Raw genomic sequence first — 12,088 nt, 5'->3', positions numbered from 1 at the left:
GCGCCCGGTGTCAAGAGCTTTCCCGCTCCGGACGGTGGATGCAGGCGGAATTCAGGTTGCTGGAGGCGATGCTCTGTTTGTCTGTTTCTCTTTACGCCCTCAGATACGGGACCTCGCCTAACTGAGTTTTTATAGAGAGATCAGATAATGGATCCCTCCGGATTACCGTTCTAAATTAACTTTTAGATTTGTTTTTATAGTCCGTTGAGACCCTGACAAAAGAGGCTGTAGCTAGATACAGATACGAGATAAACACATAAAGCAATCTCATTACACGGGGAATGAGTGAAGAACTCTCCTTGCAATCTACTCTAGATAACGAGGCTGTCTGAAGAAACAAGTAAAGCCGAGATATTTACTTCTTTTCCTATTAAATAAACCTCAATAACTGCATTGACTTTGCGCAGTGTTTACTACATTTCCATTCAATGCTTGGGTAAATGCATCCCTAAAGGTAGAGTAAATAATTGCACTGATCTCAACAAGGGAAATGTGTAGGCATCTGAAGTGTACTAAAAATAAACGAAGGCGAAACAGATTGGAGAGAGAGGACATCGCGCTCGTTTGCCGCAATTAGAGCCTCTGCTTTCGCTCGCCGGAACCCGAGGCTTCCCGAGCGCAGCCGGGGTGATACGTTCCCCGCGGGTGTCACCGGGACAGGACCCGAGTGGCCGTGGGGAGGCGGGGAGCCGCGGCTCGACCCGGCGCGGCTGGCTCGGCGCGGCGCTTGGCTCGGGGGAGAAACTGGCCGCTACCGCAGGAGAAATTGCAGCCTCTCTGCTGACTTGAAAGAGCCTCGAGTTTCCATTCGCCTCTCAGTTCTTCCAAGATGGGCACTTGAGAGCCGTGTTTTTTTGTTTTTTTTTTAATTGGATGGCGTCTTCTTCTTCTGCCAGAAGAAGGGTTTTTTTAATTTTTGTTGTTTTTTCTTTCATTTGAAAAGAAAACAAAACAACAAAAGTCCCCGCTAAAATCAACATCTCTATTTCAGCAGCACCCGAGCAGGCGGGGACGCCTGCCAAGTAAAAGCCTCACAGGCGGAGGTCTGCAAACCTACGGCTGCATTCGGGGAGGCTCCCCCTGACACACGGAGGGGAAGGTCCCCCCACGCCGCTCCCACGTAAGGCTCCCAGCGGAGGGGCAAAGGAGGCAAACCCACCCGCTCAGAGTCTTTACGGGGATCCCGCATGCCGGGACCAGGCTCGCCGCGTGGGCAGAGAGGGAGAGACCTGTCCCCGGAGTTTCGGCAAGGCGGTGTGGATGCACACCTGGCCAGGTGCGGAGAGAGGCGGGCGGCCAGCCCCTCTGCGGGGGTCCCGTCCCCCAGCCGGGCAGCCACTCGCCTGAAGCCTAATTCCATTTTAAAGCAGATATCCAGCCCCCCATTCCGCCCCCCCCAATCAGGGAAAACAACCGACGACAACAACACGACAAAACATTAACCAAACAAAAAGCCCCAACCCCCGACCCTCTGCAGAGCCACACATTGAATGAATCTGGCTGTAAGGTTTTAATTACAGCGAAGGCTTCGCTACAAATCTGTACAAGAGACAGTGGCTGGTTCCCTCTGGATCTTTCCCCTTCTGACTCCTATTATTTTGACCCACGCTACAACATAGAGAGCGGCGTGTGTGATCCATCTGCGAGGCTGCGCTGGGGTTTGCCCCCCCCGCCGCCTCCCTGCCACTTCCTTCACACTCGCGGTATGGAAAGCCATTGACGCCTGCCTGTCTGTTATAATGTTAGTGGGTTGAAATCCAGAGGAGCCTCCGCTCCGCTCTTGCTCTCGCACTGGCAGCGCTCAGATTCCCCAGTTTCTCCTTAAAATAGCTCGCTTCCAGCTTGAGGAGGTGACCTCCTTTTGCGGGAGCCTTTGCTCACCACTCAGCTGCTATTAAGACGATGGCAATATGACATGCTGGCAGAAAGAAAGGAGGCCATGTGTTTTGGGGCAGACAGGCTTGAGAGACGGGGGAAAAAAATGCCACCGGCAGATGCAAGGGGAGATATTTTGTTGCAGCCTCTCCGGGAGCTGCAGATAACGCGGGAAGAGCCGCGCTACCAGGGCAGGACGGCAGCTGCCCGGCCGAGCCGAGCCGAGCCGCGCCGGGCCGGGCCGGGCCGGGCAGCCGCCGTGCACACCCGCGTCGTGCGGCCGCGGACACCCGCGGAGCGCCACGGCCGCGAGGGGCAGGGGCGCAAGTTTGGCGGCCGCCGAAGCCGCGCTCCAGCCGGGGAGAGTCCCGTGCCTCTGCGGAGGGAGCCTCTCCGCAAAAATGCATCCGAAGCGGATCGCCGCCAGCGGGAATATTCTCCGGCTTTCCACTTCTCTCGAGATTTTCCCCCCACCGCTCTGCAGGAGACCCCCACTCCCTCCCGCGCGCCTTTCGATTGCTTTATGCATTCCGTTCTCTCGCTAAAAACCGGGCTCAGGCACTAACCTTTTCCTCCCCTCCCCCACCCCCCCCACCCCCCGCCCCAGCATTTCTCTGCCCTTTTTAAAAATCCTGTTGCAAGATTCGCTTCATGCGTGTACATGGGCTTCCCGCGGAAAAACACACACACTAATATCATTCCTGAAATAAGCTTCTCTCGGACTTTCCCAGACACCCTGGTCGGGGAGGGACAGAGAACACTCTCCGGACTCTGGTGTGAACCGGGGAGGGGGGATATATACTCCCAAAGAGCAGCCCTCAGCCCCTGCGCACTCCTTCTGCGGGCAGGAACCCCCCAACGAGAGCATCTTGGGGGATCCTCGCCTGATGAACGCCATCAGCTATCACACACCCCCCAACAAACCAGCTAAACAACCCGAAAGAGGGACTCCGCTCGCAGAGCCCACCCGTGCAAACACCAGAGCAGGGCTTCCCGGGAAGGAGGGGATGAGAAACGGAACGGGAATGTTTGTTTTCCCCTGTTGTTATTGTTGAACGCATGAATGAATGAATGAATGAATGGAACAGAAGGTGCTCGGAGGCATATAGGAAGCCTCTGGCCGCTTATATTAACTTCCTATTATACCCTAAAAATAGAACCCCGTTTCCTGTTGTTCGTCAGCTCCTTCTAACTGTTGTGTCTGTTGTGTGACATCTTTCGACTCACAAATGTGACTTTAAACCATGCACACACGCTTTGGTCTTTTGAAAGTACTACCCGCAAACATCGTTAGAGGGACGCGGTTTAAGGTGACACGGAGGACGGGTAGCAAGAAGTCACCCAGTCCTGGGGCACAGAGAACGCTCTCCGCCCGTCACCGCGGCAGCGGAGCAGGGGAGCTCGGCGCGGGGGGCGGGGGCGAAGGCCGCGCTGCCCCCGCGGCTCTCAGCCAACCTGGGGGAGGAGAGGGACTGGTCCCAATCCCGCTCGGGGTGCAAAGGCCTCCCTGCCCTCCAGGCGAGCTAGAGTGACTTGCGGAGCGCACTCCCAGGGAGGATTAAACCGGGGGGTGAGGGGAGGAGAAGCCCGGCCGGGGATGCGCGGGCAGGGCGCGGTGTTGCCCGCGGTCCGGAGCGGGCAGGGCGCGGAGCAACGGGCAGGGCGCATCCCTATCGCCCTCGGCCAGGGCTGTAGCCTCCCTCTCCGGAACATTGGGGGAGGCTCCCTCTGACCCACGGAACGGGGGGGGGGGGAGGAAGAGGCGGAGAAGCCAGGCAGCGGGGTCGCAGGCGATGAGCTCCTGCTGCCTTTCCCCGAGGAGGGACGGGTACTCCCGCCCCAGGGCAGTCCCCAGCCGCCCCCTATCTCGCACCTTGTCCCAGCCGGCCCGGCTGCTGGCCCGCCCGGCCCCGCGCAGCTCCCGGGGAGCTCGTCGAGGCCAGGCAGCTCCCCCCGTGGGCTCCTGCCCCCGCAGCTCCGCGCCCCACTCGTGACTGCTGCTCGCTTTCGGAGGCACTTCAATGCGAGGGGACTAAGAGGTGCGGGGTGCCCCCTCTCACCTTTTCATGAGTCACCCATCCTGGAAAATGAGCACCCCACTGCTCCGGTGTGTCCAGAGCTATTGACTCAGGTCTAATTTCCTTAGAAGAAGGCCGCTAACGGAGCTCGGCTGCACGGAAGCCGGAGCCGGGGAGGGCCGGTGCCCGGCAGTACGGGCTCCCGGCGGGCAGGGATCTCCCGGCCGCCCCGGCACCCCCCGCCCCGCCGCCACAGCACGGGCCCTGGCCCTGCCTGCCCCTCGGAGAGGAAATACCCCTACAGCTGCCGCTGGCAGGGCACCCCTATTGCCTCCCCCGGATCCCCGGACCCTTCGCCTTCCGCCCCCCGGTGCGGGTAGCGGGAGGGGGGGCAGGGCGGCGGGGCAAAGGGGCGTGGGGTAGCTCCGTCGGGCAGGCAGCGGAGCTGTGCCGTGCAGTGCCGTCCCAAGCCGTGCCGCGCCGTGCCATGCCGCGCAGCCCGTCCCCGCCACCCGCCGTGCCCCGGCCCCGCCGCGCTCCCCGTCCCCGCAGGCGCGGATCCTTCGTGCCAGAGGCCACGGGGAAAAGGAGGATGGGGGGGAGAAAAAGAAAAGAAAACAATAAATATTGACAAGCAGCGTGACTCTTTGCAGCCGAGTCATTAACATCGACCAATCACCGGCAGCTCCACAGCGAGAGATTTGCCTAATTAAATTGGGGAAAATTATCGGTGTGAGGCTGGATGGAGTCAACTGTCCTGACGACAGACGAGGATGTCTGAGCGCCGCGGGGAAGAGCAGCGCTTCCCTCCCGCCGGCGCCCACCGACGGCTCGGCGGGGGCTCCCGCACCCCCGCGGCACCGCAGCTCCCCCCGGCCCGCTCCCGGAACCGCTGCCAGTCCCGCGAGTGCGACACCCGCTCGCCCCACCGCAGTTCGTCCGTCAGCCAGGCTGGGCGAGGGATGCACGTGTAACTCCGTTTGCTGCCTATCGAAGGGAGCAGCTCCTGCAGACTCTCCCTGCCTTTTCTTCTTCTCCTTTTTGTTCCACCTTGCCTGACGCAGACGCCCTATTCCTTTCGCTACGGCGGCATCTAGGTATTATTTCAAACCGGTCTCCTCTCCTGCCCAACTTTCCCCCATTCCAGGGTTAGCATCCATTATGCGGCAGGAATTATTTCGAAATAAGAAAGCAACGTGTTGCAAACACTCCCCAGCCATTTTCTGACACCTTTTCTTATGCATGCTCTTGCTGCTGGAGAAAATGCTAGTATGTGCACCTGCGAAAAAACGCCTTCATGATGTTAACAGCAAGCTGGAGGGTATAAAGCAATAAAACTGCCAAATGTACCTGTTCCTATTGAGTACATTACCTACACCTATGAATAAAGAGTCCCGGTAGGAATTCTTTCCCTTCTCTTCCCCTTTCTCTATATTTTTATTCATTGTAGATTTGTAAACGCCTGGATCGGGTTACCTTTCGCGTGTTAAAATGGGACTCTTGTTAAAAGCAGGAGAACAAGGCAAGACACTTACAACTGCATTCAGAGTTACTGAACCGACTCCAAGGACTCAAGAACTGAAACAACGATGAGAGCGTGGGTAAGGGGGGACAAAACATCCCAGCCGCCCAGGAAAAAAGACACCCCCCCTCAGACCCTCCTGAAATAAGCCAGCTGAACGATAAGCGCCGAGAGACTGTGGGTTATGCCCTGTCACCGATCGAGCACTGCTTCGCATCCCCCTTCCCCCCCACCCCCACGGACGGTGCGGTATGCAAACAGGGGGCTCGCATCCTCCGGCTTCCCAGAGCTAAAGACCGGGCTGTGGAGAAGAAAAACTCAAAGATAAATGAAGAAAAGGAAAGGGGGGGCGGAAAAATCCCAGAGTGAAAAATAAAACCCCTCTAAGTATTTCCAAAAGCGACGCGTTAAGGAGAAAAAAAAAAACCACACTGCAAAATCTAGAAACCAGTCCTCAGCAACGTTGCTGTGAGGAGCAGTGTCAGGACCTGTGCTCGGGCTGGGGGTGTCTCTGGGCTGTGCGGGGTTTTGCAAGCGGCGGCTGCTGGTGCCGGTGTTGGTTTTCAAAGCCCGAAGCCTCCAGCCCGTTTCCCCATCTAGAGCAACTTTCGGATTTCTCTAGGCTTAGCGAGTTCCGCCGGGTCCTTCCTACCTCAGTCCTCTGCGGTGGGGTCTGTCTCTGGAGTTCATGCTTAGCTGGACCCGAGGAGATTTAAGCGAGGGAAAGGGGGGAAAAAAGAGAGAGGGAGTGAGAGAGAGAGAGGGGAGAGAGAGGAGAGGGGAGAGAGAGAGATCCTCCGCCGTGCTGGCTCAAACTTAATGTCTTTCCCCAGTCCATCTTTGAAAGAGAAGTGGTAATACCACCTGGATGTTCGGATATAAATCCCCTTGCAAATAATAAATGGATTAATAATAACAAGGTATGAAGTTCTTTTTATAGAAAAAAGGAGAGAATTGAAACTAAATGCGGCAGTTAGACAACCATTTTGATAAGAGGATAATTGAGGCGACACTGGTGTATAATTAGAGGATAATTTATGCTATATCCACTTTTATTCCACCTCCCAAAATAAACCCAGTCCATAATCATTACAGGCAAATTGTTCTGAATTTTATAGCAGCAATTTGAACAAAGTACTGCAGTTAATCATGGGAGATTTTTGTGTATTCCTGATTAGAAGTCTAATTGCCTCCTTCCAGAAAGTAAAAATAACTGTAAAACGACTCTATTTTTATCATTAACAATGTTGACAATAAAATAAAATCAACTGGAATTGTAATCTAAAGGCAAATTTAGGGCGCAGGCGCTTTTTTTTTTTTTTCCTTGGGTCGTTTATATCCTAATCAAGCTTTTGCCAAAACCGCCAACCGCACCTAGCCATTTGCATATATTTGAAAGCGATTACGGGAGCTGCTGCCGCCGCCGCTGCTTTCAGCGGGGAAAAATGCGCTGCGCGTCGCTTCGCCGCAGCGAAAATACCGCGCAAGGGGGGGGTTGGAGATAGAGGGGATCGTGTAGTGGGGGGATGCGTGATTTTTTTTGAGAGGGGCGAGGGGGGATGGGGACAGGCACTCCCCTTTTCCCCCACCCGCGCGCGGGGCGCGGAGCGCGCTCCGCGCCCCGCGCGCGGGTGGGGGAAAAAGGGGGGGAGGGGGGCGGTGACGTCCAGCGGCGGGGCGGTGACGTCAGGGGGTTGAGTGACCAATGAGGGAGGCGCTGCCCTCCGGAGACGAACCATTCGACTTGTGCGCGTCCCTGCCCTTCAAGTCGAAGCGCCGGAGCCCCAACTTTCCCGGCTCCCACCTTAAAACCTCCCCCCCACGCCTCTTCCCCCCCCCCCAAAAAAAAAAAACACCCACCCCACACGCCGGGGGGGGGGATGAAGGAAAAGAGCGGCGCAAAAAAGCGCCGGGAGTAGCCCGCCCTCCCCCTCCACACACCGCCCTCCCCTTCCTCCCCTCCCTCGGTGAACGAGGCCCCCTCGCACAACGGCTCCTTGGAGAGAAGGGGGGGGGGAAGGAAAAAAAAAAGGCGGAAAAGAAAAAAAAAAGGGGGAAAAAAAAAAAGAAAAGAAATTAAATTAAATCACCGCCGCCTCTCCAGCGGTGCCGCGGCGGGTAAGGGGAGCGGCGGTGGCTGGGCAGAGAGGAGGCAGAGCGCGGGGGGCGAGCCGGGGAGCGCCGCGCTCTCCCTCCCAAACTTTGATGATGACCATGACTACGATGGCTGACGGGCTGGACGCGCAAGACTCCTCCAAATCCGCCTTCATGGAGTTCGGGCAGCAGCAGCCGCCGCCGCCGCAGCCGCCGCCGCCGCCGCCCCACTCCCAGCAGAGCTCGCCGGCCATGGCTGGCGCCCACTACCCGCTGCACTGCCTGCACTCCGCCGCCGGCTCGCACCCGCACCACCAGCATCACCACCACAGCTCGCCCTACTCCGGCAGCGCCGGCTCCTACAACCACCGCTCGCTGGCCGCCTACCCCTACGTGAGCCACTCGCAGCACAGCCCTTACCTCCAGTCCTACCACAACAGCAGCGCGGCCAGCCAGACGCGGGCGGACGATGCAGGTGAGCCGGCACCGCTTCCCTAGAACCCGCTGCCAGCTTCTCCCCCGCTCCCTCCATCCCCGGGCCTCTCCTCGGCCACCCCCGGGCATCCGCGCAACGAGCCCCGGCCGTGCCCCCCCCGCTCCTGCCGAGGGAGATGCCGGCCCTGGGGTGCGCGGGGCGGCGGGGAGAGAAGGGGGGGTTGCTTGTTCCTGCGGGCCTACTGCTCCGGTACCGGGCGGCGAGGCCGCCGCGCTCCCCCCCGCCGGCGGCGGCTGCCGGCGGTACGGCGGCGCTGGCCACCGGCGCCTCCCCGCTCGCCCCGCGACCGGCGGGCAGGGGACTGCGCTCGGCGCTCCTTTGTTACGGCGGGACCGGCTTTAGGCAAAATTCCTGCTAACACCTGAGGAGTGAAAGTTTCCAGGCGAGCGGGTCGCATTCCTCTCGGGGGCCGTCTGATTTATGTATTTTTTTTCAGGGAGCCGCTCGTTTGTACGTATTCATCCGGAGGGGCACGTCGGGGGGGCGGGGGGAGAAAAGCATTGTTAAAAGTCTCGGACTGGTGATTCACTGACCACCAAACTGGCGACGCGAAGTCAATTAGCTGGCTAAAACCTGGATGGCCCGGGAACCAGGCATCCCTTCACGAAGCCAGTGCTGCACTTTATTTTAACATTTTAAAAAAATATTATCCCCCTCCCCCCGGGGGAAAGGCGGCATGCCCACTGTGCCCGGACAGTTGTTTTTTCTCCCGGTTGCTCCCAAGCAGCAGCGTGGGTCGCGGCATGCCTTTAAGGAGCCGGAGCCCGTGTGTACGCGATGGTGTTGAACCGGCGTCGGAGCAGGCTGCTGGGTTTTTAAGAGCCGTGGCAGCCAAAATGCCCGCGTCAAATAGCTGAGGAGGGTGATGTTTCAGCTGTGTTGTTTTGCTTGCAGATCAGCAAAAAACCACAGTGATTGAAAACGGTGAAATCAGATTCAATGGAAAAGGAAAAAAGATTCGGAAGCCTCGAACCATTTACTCTAGTCTACAACTCCAGGCTTTAAATCATCGCTTTCAGCAGACTCAATACCTGGCACTTCCAGAGAGAGCTGAACTGGCAGCTTCATTAGGACTTACCCAGACACAGGTAATTACTGGGAATCCCAAATCACTGAAATCCTGCGCGAGCAATAAAGGCCAAGCAAAGTACGATGCTCCCTAGACGTTTTGCCCTCTGTACAGGAACGGTAGAAAAGGTAACGCACACGCTCCCCCACCTCCATGCGATAGAACTTATCTAATGCACGACAGAGAGACGGGTCTACCGCAGAAGGAGCCGAATGCGCTCTTCCCTCAGCCGTCTGGCGAGCAAACGCTCCCTTTTGATGCCACACATAAGATTTTAAAATTGCCTGTACTTTCGGATAATTCCAGCACCGAGATGCAATTGCCCAGCTGTGAAAAGGAGAACAAAACAAAGGCGAGGAATCGCTGGGCCTGAGATAGAGCTAAAAGCAAAGCAAAGCTGCCTCGTAGCACCCTATAGGTAGAGAGGAAGGAGGAACACGTTAGGAAATACCTGTAAAATCAATAGTTAATTCATCCTGGATGACTAACGCAAACGCAGTGGTTACCCTTGGGCAAAATGTACGAAAGGTGATAATAGATCTGAAGATCAAAGACAGCCGTGTACAAAATTATAGCAGGTTAAGCCATAGTTAAGTGTGGTTGGAGTAGCTGTGCCATTCTGCTAATTTAAGCTTGAAAGACACACGAGGCATTAGAGGCTTCCCAGGCTGGGGTTTGCGGAGACGTGCATGGATAGATGGGATCAATTCGGGTAAAATGTAATCATGTGAATTTATGAGCTTAACAAATAACTTCAGGATTTTATCATTGTCATTGATAACAGTCGCTTCCAGCCAGCGATTTTTAAATACTCAGCAAACATTAATCATGGGAACAGACCTGATTTTAGTACCCTTAGCGTGCACGCTCTGTCTCTCTGCTGTCTCGCTTTCTCTCTCGCACACATAGATTTAGGGGCCCGATCCTGAGCATGCAGCTAAACAAGCACCCCTGCTTATGCCCTAACACTACATCTGCAAAGTTTGCAAGGTCAAATACACATGTGGGAGTAGTTTTCTTTGTTTGTTTGATTTTAAGAAATATGTGTGTGTATATGTCTTACATATATATAATTTCTATAATAATTCTGATCTGCCAGAGTGGGCCCGATCCTTGCACAACCCGTAGAGTGCAGGCTCCCTCCTCGGGAGTTCTGCTGGATTAGGAGCAGGATGAGACCCAAAGCAATCTTGATAGCCAATTACTCGCCAAGAAAAGAGAATTTTCCTTTCTTTAAAAACAACTTTTAGAATAAAGCCACAATCCCGGTTCCATTGCGCCTCCTCCCCCGTCACATCAGCAAAGACCTCTTGATCACGCATGTTTTCGGATGCGTGATTTCTTTCTAAGATGCCCTTTGTCTATTGGCTCCTGTCTCCTGGCACAAAATCATATGATTGCCCGTGTTTGACAACAGTTTGCCCAAATGATCAAATGACCTCCAAAATTCCGAGTGAGGCGTTAAAGCAGGAGAGCTCAGAGCATGTACTTTGTTTCAGCTCGATCAATCTGGCCTGCCCAGGGAAAACAACGTTCCAGGCTAAAACCTGCATCCCCTCGCTTTCCAGCCCCGCTCGACCTCTCCTGTTCTCTCCAGCTGCATCCGGAGCCCGAGAGCAGCAGCAGCAGTAGCTCTCCCCATCCCCAACCCCGCACCCGACTGGCGTGAGCTCTCAAGACCTTCTCTAGAGCAAACCCACGGCCCCCGGGGTCTCCCCTGCCGTGCCCTGGGTGCTGACGGCAGCCTAACGTCTGCTGCGTTTTGGTTTACAGGTGAAGATCTGGTTTCAGAACAAACGCTCCAAATTCAAGAAGCTGCTGAAGCAGGGCAGCAACCCCCACGAGAGCGACCCTCTGCCCGGCTCCGCCGCCCTCTCCCCTCGCTCTCCGGCTCTGCCTCCAGTCTGGGACGTTTCAGCTTCTGCCAAGGGAGTCAATATGCCTCCCAACAGCTACATGCCTGGCTATTCTCACTGGTATTCTTCTCCACATCAAGACACAATGCAGAGACCACAAATGATGTGAATTGTCCAAGAGAAATAATCTCCCAAGAACGCCTCGTCTCGACATGGCAAAAAGTTCCCCTGCTTTGCCAAGCTGTGCCAGCTAACAGGCTCTGTGTGAACTTGTAGATGCGGCAAAGAGACAGAGTGGCTTCATTTTATTTTATTTTTTTTAAGTAACCTCAGCGATTGATCTTGAACAGAAAGACACAATTTTCATTCTGGCGCACAGAAGACACTTCTCTTTAGGATATTTTCCTTTGGACTCCAAGGCACCAGCTTCTTTCTCTGTGGAGTACACGTCAAAACAAACTTTTTACAGACTTTGCCCACAAGAAGAACCTGAATCTACCATGGCAGCCGTTTTTACTTGTTTAATGAGCTAAAGACATTACATGATGAAAGAGAGACTAGTCAAAGCTCCTTCATTTTTATTCACCAAATCCGGACTGGGGAAAAAAATTAAAAGAGAGAAGAAAGGATTAAAAAAAAAAAAGAAGAAGGGAAAAAAGGAGAACTGGTTGAAAAAATGAAAATATACTGTAAGATTAGAACATTACCACGAAGCAAAACCTGCATGCTTTCTCAAAATACAATGGGCTGCGGCTCAGAAGAAACCACCGTCTCTCCCGCGAAGAGCCCCCTCACCCGCACCCGCACACACCCGCACACAGCCGGACAGACTCCCGGAGACGAGCAGGAAAGACAGAGCGAGGGATCCGCGGCTGCACCCGCCGCCGCGGCCGGGGGAAGGAATGTTCCGCGCTGCCTGACGGCAGCCTCACCCGCTGAGCGAGAGGGACCTCTCCCCCGAGCAACCTTTCTGTATATATTGTTGAATTTTAGTTGTATATATACTTTGTATGGTTTTGTCTTCTTTCATATATAGAGTAAAAGCCACAAAACGCCCGCCTGGCTCCTATTTCTCTCCGCCTTAGCGGATCCCCACCTTCCCCGACTTGCCCCCCGAGTTCAGCCCAGGCAGCTCACGCTGCCCGCCCGCTTGCCTGC

General features: G+C 55.5%; 1 protein-coding gene across 1 annotated transcript; it reads left to right on the top strand.

Annotated features, from left to right (window-relative positions):
- The first annotated feature begins 7,422 nt into the window (after nucleotides 1-7,422).
- DLX6 (distal-less homeobox 6) lies at nucleotides 7,423-11,560 on the top strand. The gene is made up of 3 exons (XM_075140782.1): nucleotides 7,423-7,984; nucleotides 8,900-9,093; nucleotides 10,848-11,560. Exons 1-3 carry the CDS (start codon nucleotides 7,621-7,623, stop codon nucleotides 11,097-11,099), a joined length of 810 nt encoding a protein of 269 aa, XP_074996883.1. The 5' UTR covers nucleotides 7,423-7,620; the 3' UTR covers nucleotides 11,100-11,560.
- Nucleotides 11,561-12,088: the final 528 nt, after the last annotated feature.

Source organism: Calonectris borealis, chromosome 2 (assembly GCF_964195595.1).
Source record: "Calonectris borealis chromosome 2, bCalBor7.hap1.2, whole genome shotgun sequence".
Classification (NCBI taxonomy): domain Eukaryota; kingdom Metazoa; phylum Chordata; class Aves; order Procellariiformes; family Procellariidae; genus Calonectris; species Calonectris borealis.
The sequence above is the reverse complement of the archived record's forward strand: the minus strand, read 5'-3'. Positions and strand labels throughout refer to the sequence as shown.